The sequence below is a fragment of the Ochotona curzoniae genome, unplaced genomic scaffold (genome assembly GCF_017591425.1).
Source record: "Ochotona curzoniae isolate NIBS_2020 unplaced genomic scaffold, NIBS_Ocur_1.0 contig_78, whole genome shotgun sequence".
Lineage (NCBI taxonomy): Eukaryota > Metazoa > Chordata > Mammalia > Lagomorpha > Ochotonidae > Ochotona > Ochotona curzoniae.
The window spans coordinates 1,091,032-1,114,878 of NW_024466559.1; the positions used below are offsets into that span (position 1 = coordinate 1,091,032).

The 23,847-nt window shown below is 49.9% G+C and overlaps 1 protein-coding gene across 2 annotated transcripts in view; it reads right to left on the reverse strand.

Moving 5' to 3' along the window:
* Positions 1-23,847, reverse strand: part of SVIL (supervillin) — a 138,714-nt gene that overhangs the window by 42,463 nt on the left and 72,404 nt on the right. The window contains exons 5-16 of one of the 2 annotated variants that reach the window (XM_040992550.1): positions 22,209-22,624; positions 22,006-22,175; positions 16,818-16,898; positions 13,937-14,794; positions 13,361-13,531; positions 12,686-12,720; positions 11,908-11,969; positions 11,478-11,617; positions 9,383-9,481; positions 7,656-7,899; positions 6,778-7,357; positions 5,787-6,015 (exon numbers count right to left, since the gene is read on the reverse strand). In XM_040992550.1, coding sequence (XP_040848484.1) covers positions 5,787-6,015; positions 6,778-7,357; positions 7,656-7,899; positions 9,383-9,481; positions 11,478-11,617; positions 11,908-11,969; positions 12,686-12,720; positions 13,361-13,531; positions 13,937-14,794; positions 16,818-16,898; positions 22,006-22,175; positions 22,209-22,624 — 3,085 coding nt within the window. Of the gene's footprint in view, positions 1-5,786; positions 6,016-6,777; positions 7,358-7,655; positions 7,900-9,382; positions 9,482-11,477; positions 11,618-11,907; positions 11,970-12,685; positions 12,721-13,360; positions 13,532-13,936; positions 14,795-16,817; positions 16,899-22,005; positions 22,625-23,847 lie in introns of both variants that reach the window. The other variant, XM_040992551.1, reaches the window with a different exon arrangement.

The window sequence follows — 23,847 nt, forward strand, 5'->3', positions numbered from 1 at the left end:
ATGAGAAAACGAAAGTTTGCAGTTCTCACACAAGGGCATGCTAAGGTCTGCGTGTTGCACACGCATCTGTTGCTGCAGGCACCAGGGAGGGCAAGGCCTCTTCTTCCCAGTGTCGGGGGGGCTAGAGGAAAGAGGCAGGATTTGGGGGTGCTGGGTCTGTGGCCACCCCCCAGCCTTTTCCTTTGCTTCCCTTCCTTTCGCTTCTCTTCCTTCTTGCTCTGTGGCAACAGAGATTTGAAACGCCCCGGGGTAAAACTCATTCACTTGGGCACCTGCACCATGGCATTGTGAGTTAAGCCTCTGCCTGCAGAGCTAGCATCCCATTAGGATGCCACTTCGAGTCCTATCTGCTCCACTTCTGATCCAGTGCCCTGCTAATGGCTAGAGAAGCAGCAGAAGATGGTCCAAGGCCTTGGACACCTGCACCCTCGTGGGAGCCTCAGAAGAAGCTCCATGCTCCTGGCTTTAGATCTGGCTAGTGCTGGTTATAGCAGCCATTTAGGAAGATAGAAGCACCTAGAAGATCTTCCTTTTTCCATTTCTCCCTGTAGCTGTCTTTCAAATTAAAATAAATTTTTATGAAAAAGAACAACACACACTCTGCCTCCCACCTCTGAGGAACATCCCACTCGGATTACATTCCATCCTGATTCTAAATTCTATGTCTCTGCGTGCTGCCAGGGCTAGCGTATGTCCTTAAGCATGGACCTCCAAATCTCTCTCTCTGTGTCCAGCTCAGCACGCACATCAAAACTAAGAGACATCAAAAACTAAGACGTAGCCATCCCTTTTCTAATTCTTTGAGATGAAACGGGAAAAAGAATCTCATGAGATCAAATCATTAAAAGAAATACTTGTTGCAGGCTTGGTGTCTTGGAGCAAAAGGTTGCAAAGCCTCGACGCCTGAGACATTCAAAGAGTACCTGCAGGCCGGGACTTCGATCCCATGGGTGAGACCTTTCAACTCCCACCTGCTAGGCAGAGGCACCAGGTCATGTGGCCCTCTCTTACTTCCTCCAGGTAAGTACAAGTTATTATTGTTAAGTTATTTTTTAAGATTGATTTATTTATTTGAAGAGCAAAGTGACACACAGAGAGAAACAGAGAAAGAGACAGCACAAGCTTCTATCTGTTGGTTCAGTCCCCAAATGTTTGCAATAACCAGGGCACCTGTCAGGCTCAAACCAAGAGCCTGGAAATCCACTGGGGTCTCCCACGTGGGTGGCAGAAGATTTGTCACCTGAGCCATCTTCCTCTGCCTTCACGGGTGCCTTAGCAGGGAGCTGGGACACAAGTGGAACACCCAGGACTCGAACCAGTGCTCCACTGGGACACGCTGCCATCATAGCTGCTGGCTTAACCCACCTGTACTGCAAACTGACGCCCTCAGACCTCTTCCTGGCCTGCATCCTCATGAGGTGTCTGAATTACACTGTGTTGGAGGACCTTCTCAGAAAGCAATTCCCCGACAGCTCAGCTAGAGCCAGGGACGACGTTGCCGACACAAATCCCAGGGTTTTCCCAAGAGAAAAGCATCTGGAATCACCTTGCAGGCCAGCAAATACACCTGTTGACTGCCTGGCCATGTGTAAGAACCTGGATACAGTTATGCCTTGTCTATCAGGAAACAGGCCATGGTCACATGCCACATGTGTGTAGGTGTGGGTGGGCAGCAGGGTTCAATTCCAACCCCTGCCACCTCAGTCACAGCCCATTTTGCCCCTTCTGTCATCTGCCATCTCAGAGCACCTGAGCTTGTGCCACAGCGCACCCTGGCCAGCCGGGGCAGTATGGACAGAGCTAAGCATCCATACTGTTTGGGCCATCCAGACAGCCGTCAGAGCTCTGAACAGCTCCCAAGTCAGGGTTGTTATTTGTAGGGCTGTGGTGTGAAGAGCTTGGGCATCTGCTTTTCTGAGCTGTGAGCCCAGGGAATGGCATCACAATAGACTATTACCCCCAGGGCCTGGGCTGGGCTGCCCTGCCATGTGCTTGCTAGGCCACCCAGTGGACCACCTCATACCGGAAGCCCTGGGTGATGGGAACAATTTCTTCGGGCACAGAGCAGCTGGAGTGGGTTCAAAACTGGGATAAGAAAAGCTCATGCTCCTGGTATTAAACACAGTCCATTCTCCTCTCATTTCAGAGAATCACCAGCATTCTAGAACTGAATCTTTCATTGGGTAAAATGAGGCATTCAGAGGTGGCTGGAGTGTTTTAAAAATCTTACAGGGCCGGTGTTATGGCATAGTGGGCTAAGATGCTGCCTCTGATGCTGGCATCCCATTTGGGGTGCTCTACTTCCAATCCAGCTCCCTGGTACTGCACCTGGGAAAGCAGCAGATTGCTTCGGGTCCTTGCAGCCACATGGGAGATGCAGAGGAAGCTCCTGGCTTCCACCTGCCTTGAGACAGCCCATTGCAGTCATTTGGAAATCTCTCTCTCTCTCTTTCTAGCTCTCCTTCTTTCTCTGCAATTGCCTTTTAAATAAATAACTAAATCCTTTTTAAAAGTCCGACAAATTCTGATGTCATTACACAAAACATTTTGAAAGCCCGTGTAAACAGATAGCTAACAGTCTTACCTTGGATGAAATGCCACTATAACAAAACAGAGGGAATCGAGTCCCACTTAGGGAAGAGCCACCAGGGACAGGTTGTAATGATGTATAGTTTTGGTATTTTCAGCCAAGTGCAAGTAACATGTAACAAGCTAAAGGGTGCGTGCTATGTTGGCATAATTCGACAAACATAAGCAAAGCATCATCCGTTCCTAACAGAGGACTTTGGCAAGCCTCCCTTTATGTCACGACTCGGGGAAGACAGGGCTCAGGGGCTTCTCTAAGGCTGAGAGAAGTCACAGCTGTCCCCAGCCGGTGCAGGTACACACTTGCTGTGTTGTGAACACCTCTGCAGGCCTTCCTGGAATTGCTGCAGCTATAGGAATGGAGCAGCTCCCGGGCAGGTGCTTGGCACAGCAGTCTAAGGACACCACCTTAGGATGCCTGCATCCAATACCCCAGAGCCCACCTTGGGAGTCCCAGTTCCATTCATGACTGCGCTTCCTGCCAGCGCACATCCCAGGCAAAGCAACAGGTCTCTGAGGTCCTGCCACCCACTTTGGAGACCTGGAGGGAGTTCTTGGCTCCTGGCATCCACCTGCACACGCCCTGGCTGTTGTGGGCATTAGGAGAGTGAACCAGCAGAAGGAAGGGCTGTCTCTCTCACCCTCAGTTTCTCTATTCTTATTTATTATTTTTTAAAGATTTATTTACTTTTACTGGTAAGGCATATATACAGAGAAGAGGAGAGACTGAGAGGAAGATCCTCCATCCGATGGTCCACTCACCAAGTGACTGCAACGGCTAGAGCTGAGCCAATCCAAAGCCAGGAGCCAGGAGCTCCTCTGGGTCTCCCACACATGTGCAGGGTCCCAAGGCCTTGGGTCATCCTCAACCACCCCCCACCCCCAGGCCACAAGCAGGGAGCTGGGTGGGAAGCAGGGCCGCTGGGACTAGACCCGGCGACCACATGGGATCTTGGAGCGTTCAAGGCGAGGACTTTAGCCACTAAGCCATCATGCCAGGCCCAATCTCTCTATTTTTAAATAAAAATTTAAAAATTATTGGAAAACAAAAGAAAGAAAAAAACTGCACATAGTCTGTATCTCATTAAAAAAAATGTATAAAAGGATTAGAGTTGTTTCCAGAAAGACACAGAACAATTACTAATAAAAGTTACTAAAAATCAGAAGAAAGCAGATCAAGAAGTGGTCCACAGTTGACAGGCCTGGGGTTCCTTCATCCAGAGTCCCAAATCCTAGCAGAGGGAACTGCCCAAGGGGCTCCTCTGGAGGGCCTTGGAAGAAAGGCATGCCATGTGGCATTTCTCCCTGGATTTTCTCTCCTGAAGGGTTCCTATTTGATGAAACGCAGGGCTTGTATGTCGGTGAGATTTATGATTGGTTCCCTTAAATAAGAATCCTTTCCCTTCAGCCAATCACCTCTCAACAGTCGAGCCTTTGCAAGCAAGCATCCACTGAATCTGGTTTCTTGGAAGAAGGTGCCAGGCCCACAGGGCCTGCTTCATGACACCCCAGTTCCCCTGGGATTCCCACCTTGGAGCCCTTCTTGAGCCTCTGAGCTGCTTTAATGTAGTAGAAATTTTATTGATTTGCTTTGTTGATCTTGGAAGGCAGAGAGAGAGAGAGAGAGAGAGCTTGCATTCACCAGTTCACTCCCCAGATAACCGCACCGGCCAGCCATGGGTCTGAAGCCAGGAGCTGGGAACTCAGCCAGGGTCTACTGCACAGACAGCAAGGGGCTCAAGGGCTCGACCATCACCTGCTGCCCCACAGCACGTGCGTTACCAGGCAGCTGGATTGGAAATGGAGCTGAGACTCGAACCCAGGCATCCCAGGGGAAACTTCAACTACTGGGCCAAAGGCTTGCCCCTGTTGTGAATTTCGAGCAGGTAAAGGCAAAAGTACACAAGACTTTAAAAATCTTGCTAATTGGGGACTGAAATTATGGTACAGGTGCGTCACATCTCAGGGCGCTGGTTCAAGTGTCAGCCTCTCCATTTCTGATCAGCTCCCTGCGAGGTATCTGAGGATGCTGTGAAAGATGGCCTGAGTACATGGGCACCTGCCACCCAAGTGGGAGACCTGAGTGGAACGCCTGGCAGCCAACTGGGATTGAACTAGTGGGTGGGAAAGCTGTGACTCTTCCTTTCTCTCTGCCTTTCAAGTAAATTAATTTAAAACAAACAAACAAAAAAACCCTCATTACCAGTTGAAAATATTCCCACTATTTACAATCTCATGAATAATGTTCAAAAAGCTTAGCTTGAAAGAAATAATTTTCACTGTGATGTGGCACATGGTCTTGTGCCATCTGAAATCTATCTACAAATTCAGAGTGACCAAAGCAAATCTAGCAAAGCGAGTGGAGGGAGGTGTGATGGCACAGCCCGGGCACAGCATGTTGCCTGCAATCATCCTCCTCCCCCAGTCTGGCTAATTACACTGACAAGCTGATGGCACCTTGCTGCCCTCCATTTCCCATCGGTATTGCAGCTTCATTCAGCCTTGGGCAAAGATTCACAAGGAAAATGCATTCTACAAACCATTTAGTATCTGTCCTGCCTCACTCTTTCCTCTCCATGCTGCCTCTTTCTACGGAGTGGTATGAAGTTACAGAGTGGTTTGAACTTCAGATGTAATCTTCCCGAGCAATTCTCTAGCTACAAACTTCCTGAATGTGACTCACAAGTCATCCAACTGACTTCGTGTCAAGCCAAGAGATGCTAGTTTCATCTCAAGCAAGCAGTTCCTCAGTTCTTCATGCCCTCCACACACACACACACACACACACACACACACACCCTCTCACACAATATACTCACACATACACGCTCTCACACACTCACACTCTCACACACAAGGAATCTGGGAAAGTTCACTAAAAATTTGTGTTGTTAAAACAATAAAAAAAAAATTATCCATGGATTTCATTTTTTGGGGCACCAAAATGACTTTTTTTTTTCCTTCTAGCTCCACTCTCCATGCACTTTTTAGGTTCCTCCTGTATTTTTGCAACCTGTCACTGCAGTTTGCACCTTTAGGTAAATCTAGAAGACAAACAGCAGAGACCTTAACTCCCATTAAGTTATTGAACAAAGAAGTTCACGACAGAGAGAGAGAGAGAGAGAAAGAGAGAGAGAGACAGGAACTGAGACCAGAAACAGATGGGACAAGGCCCAGCCCAACCCTCCTGGCTGGTGTACCTCTCTTTAATGGACATGGTCTTGCTGGGCGAGTCCACGGTGCTCTCCCCGGCCAGCGCTTTGATCTCTCCCGCAGCGAACATGGCGCAAGGGCTCTTGGAACTTTTCTCCAGGAGCCGCTGCTCCGGGGACTCCTGCTGCCTCCAGGAGGCCGGGGCTGCAGGCGGGGCCACGGTCTTCCCATCAACTGTATCCGACTGCTCGGAAGTGGGCTCCCCGAACTCCGTGGCTGCGGACACAGGGAACCGGGTCAGCACTTGACTTGGCCCGGAACGCGAGCCTCCGGCCATTCACCCCATCCGAAGTGCAGCGTTTGGAGGTCAACCCTGGCCAAACCGGGAGGGGTTCCTGCTTCACTTGCATGTTTGCAAGCCTGCAACATGCTACACCAATTAAAAAGAAAACAGACTCTGACACTCTGCAGAGGGCTAGGCGACCCTCTCGGGTGGGCATGCTCAGGCTGTGACCTTGAACTTTTGCACTAGGCACCATCTCCCCTGCGCTCCCTTAGCAAACTCCAGCTTAGAAGTCCACAGCCGGCACTCCACAATAAACAGAGAAAGAGGAGCGGAGTCCCATGTAGCCTGGCTTGCTAGTTGTAACTACAGAAAAGAGAGAGCCTGTTAATGCAGAAACTGGAGTTCAAGTTCTTATCAGCTGGGCTCACCCAGCCCTTGGCCCTATGGGGCCATGGGTCAGCTTACAACAGCAGCCAGCACATTAAAGCAGCAAAGGAGGCTGCCGGAGCTGGCCAGCATCCTCAGAAACGCCCCCCAAGCTGGGTCTAAGGGCTGTGGGCACTCACTCTGAATCCACTGAACAGGGTAAGATTTAAGAAGAAGGGGAGCCTGGGAAGAGAGAGTTTACTAGTGACTGAAAAAGGCGTTCTGCTCTGCCCCTTAGCAGGACTCATAATGCATGTGTGTACTCTGCCAAGCAGAACCTAAAACAGCAGGGGCTTCTGCAGCCCAGAGGGCAGGGAGGCGTTTACCTCGTAGCGAGAACTTTCTTTTGGCGACCTCCACCTCCAGCTTTTTTTCCGAGGGCTGTCTGTCCTGCAACTCCACGTTCCCTTGGGCACTGCTTTTGGCCTTGGCAAATTCTTTCAGTTCCTCCCCAGCCGGAGTGGCTGCCGGTTCCAGACTCCCTCTTCGGGGAACTGCATACAGGGGTTCCCTGGGGCCGTCTCTGCTCGGGATGGGTTGCCAAGGCTCCGCGTCCTCCGGGAATCCGGGTTTCTTCACGGGGCCGCCGCTGTCTCCCACCACCGAAGCTCTCCTGCTCTCCGACTCTCGGCATTCTCGCGACATTCCTCTGCTCCCACTCCCCTCTGCCACAGGCTGCCAGGCGTGCGGCTTCAGAATGCTCCTCACCGTGGCAGAATCGGCGCTCTCCATCCCAGAAGGCAACTTGTCCTCAGTGGTACCCACATCGTCGTCGGCGGTGGCGGCGGCAGGCGCTGGCGGCTTCGCCCGGAGCTCCCCAGCGTACATGGCGGGGACGGCTGAGGCCACGGTGGACACGGATGTGTTCACGGCAGGCGAGAACGGGATGAGCTTGCCACTCTGCACCTGCCAGTTAGAAAGAAGTAGCCAGACAGACACTGGTGAGGGACAGATTGCAAACAAAAGGCTGCTGTGGCATGCTGGCCTGCGCCCCTTATTCCCTTCCAGATGATTTTCAGCCAGTCAGAAAAGCAAAGAAACATACCCATTCTGCTTGTATTTTGGGGGGTGGGACGGAGGGACTCTCAAATTCTTAGTTAATGCAGTTTACCGGCCAGAGACCTCACCGGTGTTGGTGAACCTAAAAACAGAGCGGCCCCTCTAGGAAAGGAGGACGAGGGTGACAAGACGGGAACTCACGCACCTGCTCCACCTCTCCGAGGGTGACGGGCTGGGTCTGATAGCGAGCGTTCTTCCTTCTCTGTCTCAGGTCAATTCTGTTGCGGGTGGAAATGGCTTTGGAGACCGGCTGGGATAGTTTGTTAAACAAGGCCAGCTTCTCTGCTAAGCTGAGAGTGGAGGAATCAGGTTCTCCCAGTTCAGCATCCTCTTTGCCCTCGATTGTCGGCTCCCTGGCTGCGGTCTTTTGCTGAGCAGAAGCCTGTAGCCTGAAAGCAATCACCCGTCAGAGACAGACCTGAGGACCCACTTGCTCCTTCCCTATATAGATGAATTTGCACCCAAGCCTCGCTGGCCTTTGCCATGCACTAGTTTTGGTCCCTTACCTAAATGCAGGATTTTTTTTTTTTTTTTACAATGAGCAGAAATTATTTCTAAACTACAGAAGCTAAAGTTGTGTGGACCATATCTTAGGGGAGACAGGCTGCATGGTTAATGTCACAGGAAATAAGGCTCTGGTGGACCCACAGGTGTGGCCCTGGGCCCAGTCACTTTCTACACAAGTGGCTCAAAAACTAGCCTTTTTTTTTTTTCCCCCATTTTACAAACATGATCACCTGCTACCAACCTAACATGAAACACAGGTGATTGCAGCACTTCCAGGTTTTTAGAAGCGTGCTTAGACTGTCATTCCCAGGACGTCTGAAGAGCGGGGGACAGTTCCTGCCCCTCTGGAGGGCTTCCTAGACAGCACGACTTGGCCATGAGCAAATCTGGCTCTCAGACTGAGTGGGATGCAGGTTCGGCTGGACTCCCGTCAACCTCTGCGTACAGGATCACACAGAGCTGCAAGTGGCCGCCACAGGCAGGTGCACGAAGGGGTCTCGGTGTGCAGGTGCACGGTGAGGCGGTGACAAGCACCTCTGTCATCTATGCTACGTGAGGCCAGGGCAGCAACACCAGCTCTGGCCGACACCTTCTCCCTGCACCGCTCTTTCGCGCTCCTTATTATTTATTTTTTGAGTCTTTTGTATTTTGGCCCTCAACAGTACAACGAGGCTTAAGGACATCACTTGAAGACGGCATAATTCAAAATGGGACAGTGAAATATCCGAGTTATTTGTTGAATCCCAAATGGTGCCAGCCCTGCCTCTCCCTAGAGCAGAAACCGAGGGGATTATTTGAACACATGGGAGGCTGCTCCAACCAGGTCACGGAAAGATGGGATGCAAGGATCACTTGATGGCGTGCCAAGGAACTTTGAGATCCATGCAGAATTCCTTCCTAAGTCATGCTTTCCATGAACTTCCAGAAGACTCCCTCATATGGGTGCTTCCATACATCAAAAACAAAACAAAGCAAAACAACTGAGCCCAAGAATGTCAGCATTCAGAGTAACACCCCATTTTTCTGTTCATTTTGATGAGCTGTCGGCAGTTTAGATGAAGGATGAGAGTTTTTAGGTTATTATGGAAAACAGCAACCAGACACAAAGGTAAGCGGGTTAGTGGACATCTCATGGCAGTACAGATGTCTTTGATGGTAGACCAGATGTCTTTGATGCAGGCCTATGTGAAGTTCTCGGGTTTTGTATGACAGAAGACACAAACACCACGGATATTCTCCGAGCAACTCACTACACTGACTCACTTGTCACACACATGACAGGCACTCAAGACTGTAGGACACGATGCTACCCAGCTCTGTTGCCCTGGGTGCCACATGCAGCTGTTTTTCTTTTCTGTCCAGTACCTGGCAGGTGGCACCGTGCTCTTAGCTACCGCGGGGCTGGGAAGTCTCGCCACGAGTGGGTGGGTGACCCCAGCACGCGAAGAAGCAGGGATAGGATCACTACAAAAGCAATGACCAGAGAAAGGATATTCAGAAAGACAGAGAAGGAGAGAAAGCCAAGTTGTAGCAAGGAAAGCAAAGCTGTACATTCAGAAACAATACATTCCCAAACAGCAAGTGTTTGATTACTCGAAATGATCCGCTTCGGGAGGGGAAAACAAAAAAATCTCCCGAGCACTTGAATCAGGTGTATGATCAACGTCCCAGTTTCAAAGAGGAGCTGACAAAAGCTGAGAGTGGCCAGCGGCAGATCGGGAGATTGTGTGTGCATTTGAGAACGTTGTTCCTGATCTGTTAGCAAGAAGTGTCCTCAGACACCTGTTGAGCACATGAGATATAGACTCCGGGACCCCAAGCACAGGACTGTCTTTTCGCTAGGCATGGTTCCGCTTCCATGGAGAGCTGCTTCTTAGTCTACACCCAACACTCAGCTGCTTTTTTGTTTGTTTTCAAAAGGAACACACTGATTGACTAAGACTGCTTTAGTTAAGTACCAGAATGTTCTTATCCAAAATTATACCAGGAAACTGAGCAGCTTCTTGGGAAGAGAGCTGGGGAAGGCAGCCCGGTGGCAGGAGACAACAGCGTGTTTTCCCCTATACGCCATCCTGGATGGCGATGCTCAGGACGAAGCCACCCTCATTATGTCTGGGCAGCATGCGCCTGTGTCCACAAGAGGCAAACACTACAACGGCCAGCAGGTTAAGCCACTTCTTGCCAAGCCAACATCTCATGGGACGTGGATTCAAGTCCCAGCTGCTCCGCTTTCCATCCAGTTAATGCTCCTGAGAGCAGTCGAGGATGGCCCAAGGGCTTTGTCTCTGCTCCCTGCGTGGAGAGCCCTGGCTTTGGCCTGCTCATTGTGGCCATTTGGGAAGTAAACCAGCAGATGGAAAAATCTCTCCCTTTCTTTGTCAAACAGATAAACCTTTGAAACAAAAAACAGTTTCACTAGATGGATGTAATTATCATTAAATGACTTCTGAGGGAGTTAATTTAGAAAGTATTGGGATATACAAGGACACTTAAAAAAGTCTGCAGAAAATGGAATCATAAGTTCATTCTGCCGTCAAAAATGTTGGAATCCAGGCATAACTTTTTCATGACACGCATTCTCCACTAACTTTGGCAAGATATTTCAAATGCATGGATTTGAAACATTCTTCACACTCAAATGAACTTGCATTTTAATTCCATTTTTCCGTAAACGTTTTGAAGTACTTTCATGTGACTCAAAACAGACATTTGGAGAGTTATCGAATCAATAACCAATTTAAAAATATTTCTGATGATTATCTAAAAGCAAAATGAACCTCTGTCTTTTAGAGATTCTTAGATGAAATGAGGAAGTTTGATCAGAAATCATGAAGGGGGCAGTGGGGAATGGATGCGCACACGGGATACAGGTGGTGAGAGGCCAGCCGGGAACTGCGAAAGACTGAATCTGGGTTCACTGCAGCGAATTGCCTTCATGCTTTAACTTTTCCCATGGTTAAGGAGATCAACAAAACCCCTTCTAAGGCTGGCGCTGTGGCATAGTAGGTAAGGCCAAAGTCTGGGACATCAGAATCCCATTCAGGCTGTTCCAGCTCCTTGCTAATGCTCCTGGGAAAATAGCAGAGGATGGCCCAAGTGCTTGGACCCCTGCATCAAAGTGGGAGACCTGGATGAAGTTCCTTGCTCTTGACTTTGGCTTGGCCTGGTCACTGTGGCTATTTGGAGAGTGAACCAGCAGATGAAAGCTTTATAACTCTGCCTTTCAAGAAAAAAAATAAACCTTAAAGAAGGACCGGGGGCGGGGGAGGAAACACTCATGTTTTTTCAGCACTTCTGTAAGTTGCAAAGTTTATAAAGAGACATCAGCAAAGACATCTCCACCTACCAACTTCTCTGTGGCTTCCCTGCATCTGCCTGCTGTGCACTTGAAACTTGGCCACCTCTTGCTTTAAGAAGAGGCTGTGCGAGCCTCGTGCAGGGAGACCCTGAGGGTACTTACGTGGCTGCGATGACCACCTCCTCGGTGGTGATGGGCTGGGTGTGGGATCTGTCTTGCAGGCGTCGCAGCCTCTGCTCCACCGCTGCATTGCGAGAACGCCGCTTGGGAACCTGGGGTTCCTCAAACGACTTTTCCATTTCCTGTAAGTGGAGATGCAGTACAAACCTTATCCAGTCATGGAAGAGAAATGGGGTAGCTAGATATGTCCTCTCTGTGCTCCTGTAGGACCCTCAGGCTACAGAGCCTGTGCCACTGAGGGTGGGCATGAAGTGTCACCTTGGGGATGGGATGGCGGGGATGGAGGTGGGGTTGTGAGTCACAGTGCAGGGAGAGTGGCAGGCACACTGGAACAAGGTGCCCAGAGCCCTGTGCTGCAAGTGGATGCAGACTGCAGATAACACTTTTTGACAAGCAGATGGGCACACCTTACCCTGAATAGGAGTCTTTTGGCAGCTACACTCAGCTTGGCCCGTTCATCCACCTTTTCTTCATCTGTGAAAAGCCACAGAAGACAACTGAACATTATTAGAAACAAACAAACAAACAAAACAAAAAACAAACAGTAGAATTAGCTCTGGAAACTTGTCTGAGGCTGACTTGATAAGAATAGACATTTTCACAGCATTACTGGGAATTTTTTTCCCTTGTAGGGAACCTATGGAAATGGAGACCCAACTCAACTCAACCCAACCCAACCCAACCCAACCCAATCCAGTGCATCCCAACTCAACCCAACTCAGCTCAACTCAACCCAATCCAACCGAACCGAACCCAACCTGACCCAATCCAATACAACTCAACCCAGCCAGATCCTACCCAATTCAACCCAACCCAACTATGTGGGTGGTTGATTTCTATTTGGTGTTGGAGAAACTGAGATCTTAGAAGAGAGCTAATGGAAGGGATTTCTTTTCTTTGTGAAACAAGGAGTCAGAACCAGAAAAACCTACTTCTTTGGTTCAAATCAGTTTCTTTGTTTTTCAAAATTTGTTCATTCCAGGCTTGTCCACCTTGTCTCAAAAATTAAGGGAGAGTGAGTGTGAAGTTCTAATCAGACTTGCTGATAGTCACAGAAAGAAAACTTGCAGAAAAGTAAGAAAGCAAGAGTATCTTTAATCTTCTTCTCTCAAACAGGCCGACAAAGTTCTTATTTCAGTCTACTCTAGATGAGAAGATGTGCAAGAATGAAAGGAAAAATAGATACTTGCCTTCTGCAGTTGGCATTTCTGAACTGGAAATACACCTAGGAAAGATATCAGCAAATGATAATGCAAAAATTAGCAGGTGTAAATTGAAGATCCACAGCAAACAACATGTGACAAGCCTAACAAACAAAATGCACAGTTGACAACAACAACAAGTAAACAAACATCATCCTAGTAGCAAATCTAGTGAGTACATAGGACATCAGTTTATTGGTAGTGCAGAGTGAGTTCATCCACAGCTCACTGCTCCACTTCAGAGTCAAGAACAAGCTATTCAACACAGGTCCTCATTAATTCTTTACCACACCTTATCTCTATGCAATCATATATGCGAACTGAATATAAAGGCTCAGTTCAACAAGCGGGCATTTGTCAGACGATAAATACAAAACTGTCAAATCCAGTACTACTCTGTTCCAATTTCAAGTTAACTAGAGCATCCAAAAAGAAAACCATTCAAGGAAACAAAATGATGCTTCATCTTCCGTCATCCCATCAGAGCACAAAACTGTTAAAGATCAATGTTATTTGAAAAGATGAATTGACAAGCCAAGCGAACATCCTTTACAGACTAGAAGGGCAGCAATACAGAATCAGCAGCATCGAGACATCAAAGTGGTGAAAAACCTGACCATCCGACATGTGCTTCCGCCTTCCCAGACAGGGACACGTGCCTACCTATCTGATTCCTTTCGCTCTGCTGAGGTTATGGGTTGAGTTTTAAATCTCTCAGAAGTTTTCCTATTTTCACCAGGAGAAAAATAGCGCCTTGGTTTCCGGGACCCTCTTTCCCGGTCCGCATAGGTGGTCAAGCTAGCTCCATCAGCTGACTTCTGCACCCGGGATGGGCTTTCAGAATCACAGGGGCCACAGAAGACAGAGTGGGGAACAGACAGACACATGGAGAGAAGAAATCAGAGATTTATGCATCTTAGCGACTCAAGCCACAGACCCCATTACACCCTCTTGGCATGCCTCTACCACACACGGGGCAGGTGCAGCCAACCCAGGACCTGGCATGCCTCTACCACACACGGGGCAGGTGCAGTCAACTTGGGACCCACTCCCTGAGTTCCCCATTAGTAGACAGAAGCAAGATGGTAGTGTTTGAGCCATTTCCGGTTTCTGCCCTGCACACGTTTGTGAGCTAAGCTGATCTATTTAAGGTGGGACACAACACAAGTAGAGGAGTGCACCATTCTGCCAGCAGACGTGCAAGTGACACATCACGAGGACGTCAGGGACATCACCTACAGTTCAGGTTTCTGGCCGGCACTGGCAGACTCCAGAAACATGCTTCGGAGCTGGGCGACAGAGACCTTGGTGTCTAGCAGGCTGGCTTCTGCCCAGGGCACTTCAGTCTTGGAACTCACTGGCTCCGGCCCTCGCCTGGCAGCTGGGTCCTTGCCCTTGAGGAGCTGAGCCGGGCCAGTGAAGTCAGATAGTGAGCGGGTGCGAACCCGGTGCTTCCTAGCAGGTGCCTCGTTGGCATGGCCTGTTAGCTGGGCCTCTTGGGACGCTGGCTTGCTCTGCATATACAGGACCACCTCGCTCCGGGCTGGTCTCTCCAGGGGCTGGCACTCAGCTGTGGGTGATGCCAGGCTTTGGAGATCTTTCCGAGGATGTTCCATGGCCATCATGCCAAGGACAGGCTCATCAGAGTCCTCCTTTCCAGAGAGAACTTCCCGGCTGCCACCAGGCCTGTTGTCCTCCAAGGTCAAGGGCATCTTCAGGCTCTTCTTGAGCATGTCCTCCTCTGCTTTGGATTCACAGATATGGCGGGCGCCTTTCCTCTCTCCTTCCAGAACCTTCAAGGCAGGTGGCCTCGTGGTGTTCTGGGCGGTGGCGCCCACCCAGCTGCATTCAGAGCTGCTCTCTGGGGTCTCCAAGGTCACCAGCTGGGCGGTGTGCCCAGGGTCTGCCGGCTGCACGCAGCCGCGGAGGGGCTGGCGGCCAGTGCTGGCCACCCTCTCGAAGGCTGAGTGTTCGGACTGGAAGGACAGGTACTGCACTGACACTGGCTGATGTCTCCTCTGAGACAGGGCCTCTGTGGCCACATCGGGACTTCTGCGGGCACTCTCCTCTTTCACCAATTTTTCTCTCACTTTAACTCTTTGAGAAAGAAAAAGGATTTCAGTTGCAAAGTACCTTAGTGGCTAGATGGGAAGACAGCATGCGAGGGCCCCAGTGGCCAGTGGGTGGAAATCTACCCCAGGAGAAGCTCTTGTGAGAGTCAGGTTGGTGATGTGTGTCAGAAGCCCACAGCTGGGCAGCGGGAAGACTGTCAATATACTTGGAAGAGAAGCAAGGGACAGGACATTCCTACTGACCGGCTCACTCCCCCAAGTGCTAACAATGGCTGGGCTGAAGCTGGCAGCCAGGAACTCCACCTGCATCTCACACGCGAGCGACAGGGACCAAACTCCTCGTGCCATCACCTCCCAGGGTCCACATTAGCAGGGAGCCGGAGGTGGGCATCAAATCCAGGGACCCGGATGTGGGCAGTGAATCACCGATTCTACTCCTTATAAAACTACAACAGGGCCGTCAGATGCTATCTTTGGGGGAGACTCCACCCCTTCTGAAGAAATAAGTGTTCTAGAAGCCAGAGGAGGGTGTATTAGTGCACCCCACCAGAGAACAGGAATGATGCAGGAAGGGTCCCCGAAGCAGGTGCCTGGGCCAGGTGTAATCTACACGCAGGCAAGCCCCCATGGGTTAAACGATGCCATCCTCTGCTACGGTAGGAGGAGCATTTGGGATCACTGTATCTCCAGATGCCACCTTCTCTTCTCTTTCAAAGCACCCCGCAAAACATTCACACACTTTGCATGCAACGTAGACTGCACTGGTTCCCAAGACTCGTGGCCCCTCAGGACGCCACTGCAGCGTGCTCAGAGAATGGGAGCGGAAAGGCTTGCGACAGGCCTCCCTGGGAACTGCTGCTAGGCTCAGTACTAAAAACTCATCTACCACAACATCACTGCAGCTGTCTCCAGGGTACTGACATATCTGAGAACCCCCCTGCAATGCATGTCCAAGGCTCCAGACCCTCCCTCAGCCCCGTGGAAGCAGAGTGGCCATGTCTCTGCTCTTAAAAGCTCTTTATCCCTTGCACGGCTGTAGTGGCATGAGTGCCGCGCTAGTTGCAAAGCGTCGGGGCTGTAGACTGTGTTAGTGGTTCTTGCGCTTTTCGTAGCAAGAAAGCAGGAGCCACCCAACTGATGGTGGCGGAAGCTGGAACAGTGAAGAACGCTTCCTGGTGGAGTGGGACAAGTGACTTCCTGGAGTGGGGGCATGGACAGAATTCATGGACTTCAGCCAGCACTTGTCTTTAATTCTATTTTTGCTCTAACTCTCTTTGTAGTCTCTGGGACAGACACGCCTCAAAGGCCGATGAAGTGACTAAGAACAAGTCTGATGGAAAGTCAGAGACATGCCAGTGTTGGGAGGCGTCCATGCAGAAAGCGTTTGGTCATCCGCAGACGACAACAGTGCGGTCAAGTTCTCCTCCGGAATGCGTGTGTCTGATTGGAGACAATTAGCATGTTGTCCTCCGCGGAGAACACAGCGCCTGCTGGAAACTGGCTATGTGGGCGCTTTGTCCTGCCCATGACTGACTCATTCTTACTTCTTCCGCCTCTCCCTGATCCGCCGCACTGCCCCCACTGCTCCGCCCCCTATTGACAATGTCATTTTGGGGGGTCTGATTTTAAATGTGCATGGCCTACATTTGACTGTTGACAAGGAAGCCCTGGTTTGGGATTGAGGAGACAGGAGAAGCAGAAGGCTGGAAATGCGAGGAAAGTCCAGAGGGGCCCCTGACTCCTTAGTCTGACTCCCTTGGACCCAAGCGTGCACTCACGGCTGCCCCCAGCTGGCCACTTTCGCGTGAGTCAGCGGAAGAAGTGAGAGGTTCCCCACTGACTTGCTAGGGTAAGGAGAGAGAAAGAGAACTGGCGTGGGTGAGGGCAACGGGAGGAGCGTGGCCAACGGTGAGAGGAAACTCCAGCTGTCCCCGGAGAACACACGGTGTCCAGTGTATTGTCAGTCACAGAGGGTGGGAGGAGTTAGCCAGGCAGGTCACTGGGAAGGGCAGGCAATGCTAGGCACGGAGCTGCAGGCAGAGGTGTACCTGGAGGGCCAGTTGATGAGTGAAGATGTGTCCCCCTCGGCATCTTTCTGGAGGAGCCACTCGTGTTTGGGTCTCCCCGGACTTCCGGGCACCAAAGCAAAAAAAAACCACAAAACAACACAAAATACACACACAACTTGAGATGCTTTGTCGTCTGTGCACATGGCCACTGACATGCAGTGTGGTTGCCCTTTGGAGAGGATCCAGCTTCTGAGAAGCCACCCTTGGCCACCCATCCCACGTAATGCTCAGGCACACAGGTCACTCCTAAGACCTGGATGTAGAACAGATCCACCTGCGAGCCCTCAGCTAACGTGTTTTCCAAGTCGTTTCAAAATGATTAGAAAACACAGGATAGTCACTCCCCATGGAAGTGATCCCTCCATGGATGTTACATGAAAGACAGGAGCGCATTTCAGAAAGTTTGTGGGGGAAAATATGTCATGAATAGGTAAGTTTATATTGTGGCATATATGCATGCATAGTTTTTTTTTTCAGAATACGTATTTCCCATGAACTTTTTGAAATGTTTGCATATCAGGAACCCAATTTCTGCTGGTCAACATTGAGTTATGAGAACACCGTCCCTGCAAAAGAAATCAACAATACCCACGGCTCTCATAACTACCACCTTTTTCCTTTTCTCATTGTGCTATGTGACGAATGGCGTACAGGTGGGCATTCACTTCCAGCAGATAGACGCAGAGTTCCCGTTACTGAGCCAAGTTCTGGGCACTGGCAGGTGAATCAGGTACCATCCTGACCACTGAGAGCCCTTCACCCCCTCAGGGATGAGAGAACCCATTCACTCCCCAGCACTCATCCAGGGATGACAATTGTAACAGGCTGAGGATATGTCAGAGAAATTGATCGAAGGCCAGGAAAAGCTGGTGGAAGCACAGTGAAGGAAGCCCAGGAGGGACACTCCATCTGTGACCTGTGTCCTCTTGCAAAAAAACCCCACGGAAATCTTAAGTACAAGTTAAAATATCTCCTGGCTTTGGACCTACTGCCCTGATTCACAGAGTGCCCTAGGAGGTGGCTGGGAACCTGCTGTAGCACCAAGTGGCTTCTTACAGTGTAATGATCATTTAATTCAATTGGTAGAATATGAGACACAGCCTACAAGGCTGGCATCCCATATGGGCTGGTTTGTGTCCCTGCTGCTTCATGGAAGACCCATGTGTTTGAGCCCTAGCCATCCATGTGGGAGACCCAGATGAAGCTCCTGGCTCCTGGCTTTGGCCAGGCTTAGTCCTGCTGCTGAAGCCACTTGGGAAATGAACCAGCAGATGGAAGAACTCTCTTTGTGTCTTCCCTTCTCTCTAACTCTGATTTTCAAATGAACACATCTTTAAAAAGTACAATGGGATCTTCCATTGTAGTTAGAGCTGTGGAACAAGCTGGCAGGCCAGAAGCAAGTGGCCATACTTGTGACATCTTTCTGCCACCCGGTCTTAACCTGTCCTACTCTCAGAGTGGCCTCGGCTGTCATTCCAGTGAAACCATTCTGCATTTCTACACTCCAACTTTTCACTCCATGGTCTAACTCCCCAAGATCACAGCAGTGATGGTCATGGCCACTGGGAGATTCAGGCGCCCGTGGGGTTGTTTTGCTTTCAGCAACACATTACCCAACTTCCCAACGTGTGTTCCAACTAGACACAGGGACAATTTCCCAGCTCAGACAGGGGAGCATGCAATTCAGCACAGCATAGTAAGGCAGTGCTGGACATGGGCTCTGGTGGGACGATGGTCGATGAGGTCGCCTTGAAAGTGCCTGTTGGGTAATGCATGCCCTGAACACTGTGAAGTGCTCTAGAACTTTCCTCAGCATGGTCATCAAACATGTGAGGCGCTTGCTGAAGAATATACGGGGTGAGCATTTATCCCACCAGAAGCCGTGGGTGGGGCTCCACGGACTGGCGGCCAATGTGTTTCTCCATGACCTGAGTCACCATTGTCTCCTCTGCATTAGCAAAGGATGAACTGGGACTTAAATCAAGGCTCTGTGAAGTGGCGTGTGGGTGCTTTCACCCCTCACCTAAATGCTCGCTGCTAAAACAGATACTTGTTTACTTATTTAAAGAGTTATTTACTTTGAAAGGCAGAGTTACAGAGAGAGAGAGAGAGAGAGGAGAGAGAGAGCTGCTCTCTGCTGGCTCATTTCCCAAAATGGTCACATAGCTAGGGCTGGACCAGGTCAAAACCAGGAGACTCAGACTTCTTTAGGGTCTCCCATGGGTGTGGCAGGGACCCAAGGATTTGGACCACTTCTGTTGCTTTCCCAGTGCAGCGAGTTAGATCAGAAATGAGGCAGCCAGCACTTCCCATACAGGACACCAGCACTGCAGACAGAGGTTTAACCTGTGGTACCATAACCCTCCCCAGAGCAATCCATCCATCCGAATTTCTGGGCCAAAAACAGGGTGTCGGGGCTAAAGAGCCTGACTGTATATGCCTCAATCCATCCATCAATCAAATAACTCACTGAAACAAATCTTCATCTTACAAACTGAGCATGAGATAACTTCAATATGGTGATGACCCAGAGAATACTATCCTAGGTACGGCCACGTAGCTGGGAAGGCTGATTACCCAGTGCTGCTTCTGCCTCCCAGCCTGAAAGAGCAGACATTCAAAGACCCAGTTTGTGTTCCATGATTCCCCTGCAGGAATGGAAAGTGGAAGTCGAAACTCAAGTTATCTGGGTGCAAAATCGTTTTGAAATCCACGCATAGCTTTGTCATACTCTGTGTGTTCTGTGACTGCGAAGATTCCATGCACTGCACAGGTGTGTGTGTGTGTGTGTGTGTGTGTGTGTGTGTGTGTGTGTGTGCACGCATGCGCGTGCACCTGATCTAAGCCAAAAGGCCGAGAAGTGATGTGTGTCTGTGTGCACATGAGCACACACAGAAGCTGCACTGGATAGCTGGCTTTCCGTAGAATTTTCTAGACCTTATTTGATGACTCATTTATGAGTGGTGTAGCCGTGTTGAACTCATGAATGAAAAACAGCCCCATGCCAGCAACTCCCAAATGAAGTGCTGAAATGGAAACGGGTTCATTTGGGGCTCAGACACTTTGCAACGCTCGCTTGCTGATGAGAGAACAGAGTAGCAAGAGGAGTATTCGTTTCGGTGGCGGAACCAATGCCCTGAGTTTCAGCCTTCGGGAGGCTTTGTTGCTTTGTTTCGTGGCTTCTTCTCCCTTCACTGCTTCAACTTCTGCATTATCAGATGCCCCCTGCTTTCCCATGTGGTTGCTTGGGTCACCGGGACCTCTTCTGTTCTTGGCCCAAAGTTACAAAGCACTCTCTTTTTTGGCCTCTTTGCCTCCCCTTTGTCCCCCGCTCACCCCAAGTCTAATGACATTGACTTCCTGAAGACATTGCTCCCTAGCTAAGGGGCACCAAAGGCGAATGTCAATCCATGTTAAATCCATCTTTACAAGCAGAGTCCATGCAATCTTCCTGGAACAAGTGTTTGTCTTTGAAAAGGTCACCCCTGCCACGCTCTTCTAATCTATATCTGCAAATGCCTGCTGGGCACTTCAGTAACCCACCTGAAGAGGTGTGTGTGTGTGTGTATGTGTTTAGGAATCATAGTTGTAGGCTTTCCATGGCTTCAGAGAGTACAAGCACGCACCCCCTTCTAGAACATTCTTTTTAGCCTCATTCTTATGAAAGGACAATACCAGGAAGCTGAGGCTAGGCCTGGTAACAGCGTTCCTACACGTGGTGGTGCTGCTGGAGAGAGCTGGATAAACCTACAACGCTCTCCCCCGGGACCTTCACACGTGACGCTTGCCAGAGTTTGTATATTGAGATTTGGAATGAGCTAGAACCCTTTGTATATCCTACTGTTTTTCAGGCTTGAGTAACTCCAGATGCTTTTAGAACTATGACAACTGGTTCGGAGTCTCTCTTCTTTCTGTGATCTCAGTGACCAGAGCAGATACCATGACAACAATTCAAAACAGCTGTCACTCCGGCGTACGGCAATCCGAAATGAGATTCCTCACGCTACATGCAATGCACTTGTATATCTATTGCCACGGTTCTTTCTAAATTGGGACTTGTTCCATTTCTTTTCCTTTTTCAACTGACAAACTCCGTGGACAACTTGCTTTGCTAGAAGACTGAACTCAGGAGAAAAATACGAGGCAACAGAGCCCCTTCCCTGTGTTTTGAAGAATTAAGCATGGAGCTAGAGCCCATAAAAAAAAAGCCATTCATGGGAGCTATAGAACTAACGCTCAGAAATGGAGATATCTTGAGATAAAGGCTGAGTGCTGACAGGCCATTGGGTTGGGACCCCTCATTCACATTGTTTGCTTCAATTCTTCAATGCATGCATTTTTTTTTCTTTCAGAATAAATCCACTCAACCTCAGGTTCTTGCCCCTTTTGGTAAGCGACTCCTTGTCCAAGGTGCCTTGGGCACCTACTTGGGACAGCGATCCCAGCCCTTCGGCTTTGACTTTGGAAATAGACACATACAGTCTTCTGGCACTGGGCTTTCACTGTCTTTTCCACTTCCCCAACTTGGGAGCCACTCTTGCTTTCCTTCCCCACGTTGGCCATTGGAATGAGGAGCCCTAATTCACAACCACCTCATTGTTGATGGATGGATGGATGGATGGATGGATGGATGGATGGACGGATGGATGGATGGATGGATGGGTGGGTGGATGGATGGATGGATGGACGGATGGATGGATGGATGGCATACACGCGCATATCTGTGCATTCATGCTCATGATCAGCGTGAACCCTGCACGTTACATGGGATTCCCCTGGCCCCACCAACTGTTCAATCACAATTAGGGAAAAAAAAAAAAAAAAAAGAAAACCTAAGACTAAATTATGCAAGGAGGGTGAGCCACACAGGAAAACAGGGATCCTGGAAGAAGATGGGCTTAGGCCCCTGATCCCCATAAGGCGAAGTATGTTAGCATCATAAAGGAACACAGAAGCAATCAGACCCACTGGACATGAAACAGCCTGTTTTGATCCAATCTGCTAGACACTGTGGAAATCGAGCAACAACAATCAAAAAACCCCATGCATTATCCAGTGAGCTGTCAGGAAAACTTCAAGTGCGCCACTCAGCGAGGAAAAGAGAAGGTGCCAGTGGCCCACGTGCTGGGGGGTGGTGCGGCGGGGAGAGTGAGGGGTGCATGCTCACCTGGATCGGGTCTCGGGGGGCAGAGGCACGTCACCTGCTGAGTGGCTTGGGGAGGCTGGCCGCTGCAGGGACGAGCTGTGCATTTGCTGTGGGGACCTTGGCACTTGGGTGCAGGAGGAGTCTCGGCCAGGGAAGAAGGATGAGGGGCTTTCAGTCGTGGGGGGCAGGTCCTGGGCAGCATGCCTGGGGGCAGCCTGCTCCACCTGGCCGCGTCTCTGGTTTTCCACGTTCAACAAGAGCTCCCTGTGGTCCCTGGCCTCCAGCGCACAGCTCCGGGAGTACAGAGGACTTGATTCCTGGCCAGGCTCCTCTGGTTTCTCGCCTCTCCCTGCCCGCTTGTCCACCACCTCGTGGTCCCTCCTGGACTTGCTATAGCGCGAGAGGTACTCGGAGTCACCTTCTGGCCCCAGCGTGAGCCCGTACTTCTCAGCCAGTTGTCGCCTCCTTTCGGCTTTGTATCGGGCGATCCTCTCTGCTTTGGACTCGAGCCCGTGGGTGTCCGTGGTGCTTGTGCTGTAGGATGCATCAGCATGGACGTCTGAGGAGTCCGGGCAGTACTTGGACCGAGTCTGCTTATCTGAGGAAGAATCCGAGGTTTCCTCCTCTTCATTTGTTCGGCCTGGGAGAAGACATGCGAGTCATCAACACGTGGCGATCCGGAACTTCTCTCTCTCTCTCTCTCTCTCTCTCTCACACACACACACACACACACAACCTACTTGTATACATAGGACTCACTCTCAGACCTATACCAGCCACACAGGAAGAGGGCCAGAGCCTCACACACTTTTTTCTCTGTCTATTTCTTGTTGGTGTCATGTTTATTTATTAAAGATTTCATGTATCTATTTGAAAGGCAGAGTGACACAGAGGGAAAGAGAGGCTTTCCATCTGCTGGTTCTTTCCGCAAATGGCCACAGGGGCCAGGGCTGGGTCGGGTAGGACCCTGGAGCCCGGAGCCCGGAACTCCAGCTGAAGCTCGTTATGTAGGTGACAGCAGCCCAGGCACTTGGACCATTTCCCACTGCGTTCCCAAGTGGGGCAGCCAGGACTTGAATGAGTGATGTGCAAATGGGATACTGGCTTTGTGAGTTGACAGCTGAACTTGCTACGCTTCGAGACAGGGCCCTGGTTTTGAATTTAACATTTCCACATAAAGCCAGAGCAGGAGCTCAAAGTCATCTGGAAAACAGAGCAGGTACTGGCAGTGGCATGATCTTACAGGTGACAAATGAGTTTCATTGGCATGACATGGTGCCTTAAGAGTACAGCCTACACCAGCTTGTGGTTTGTTTCGTTAATAGAAATGCTTGTCTCCACTTGTAGCGTATGACTGATGCAAACAAAATCTAATATGAAAAGGAATGCAGTTAAAACTTCAAATCTCCAATAATAAATCAGGATGTATTTTTATGTTTTAGACATCCTTTCTAGGTTTTTGTTGATTTGTTTTTTTAATATAAAATAGTTCATATTATGAATGTTTTATAGAATATTTTCTTCTTTTAAAAAAGGTTTATTTTTTTACTTTGTTGAAAGGTAGACTAACAGAGAGGGAACGAGAAAGGGAGAAATAGAGAGAGGGGGAAAAACAGAGGGATCTTCCATCTGCTGATTCACTCTCCAGATGGCTGCAGCTTCTTGGGCTGGGCCAGCCAGGAGCCAGGAGCTTCTTCCATGACTTTAACATGAGTGGCAGGGGTTCGGGGACCTGGGTCATCTTTCCCTGCTTTCCCAGGTGGAAAGGAGCTAGATTGGAAGTAGAAAATCCAGGACTTGAGCTGGTTCTGATACAAGAAGCTGACACTGTAGGCAGCAGCTGAACACGCTGTGCGACAATGC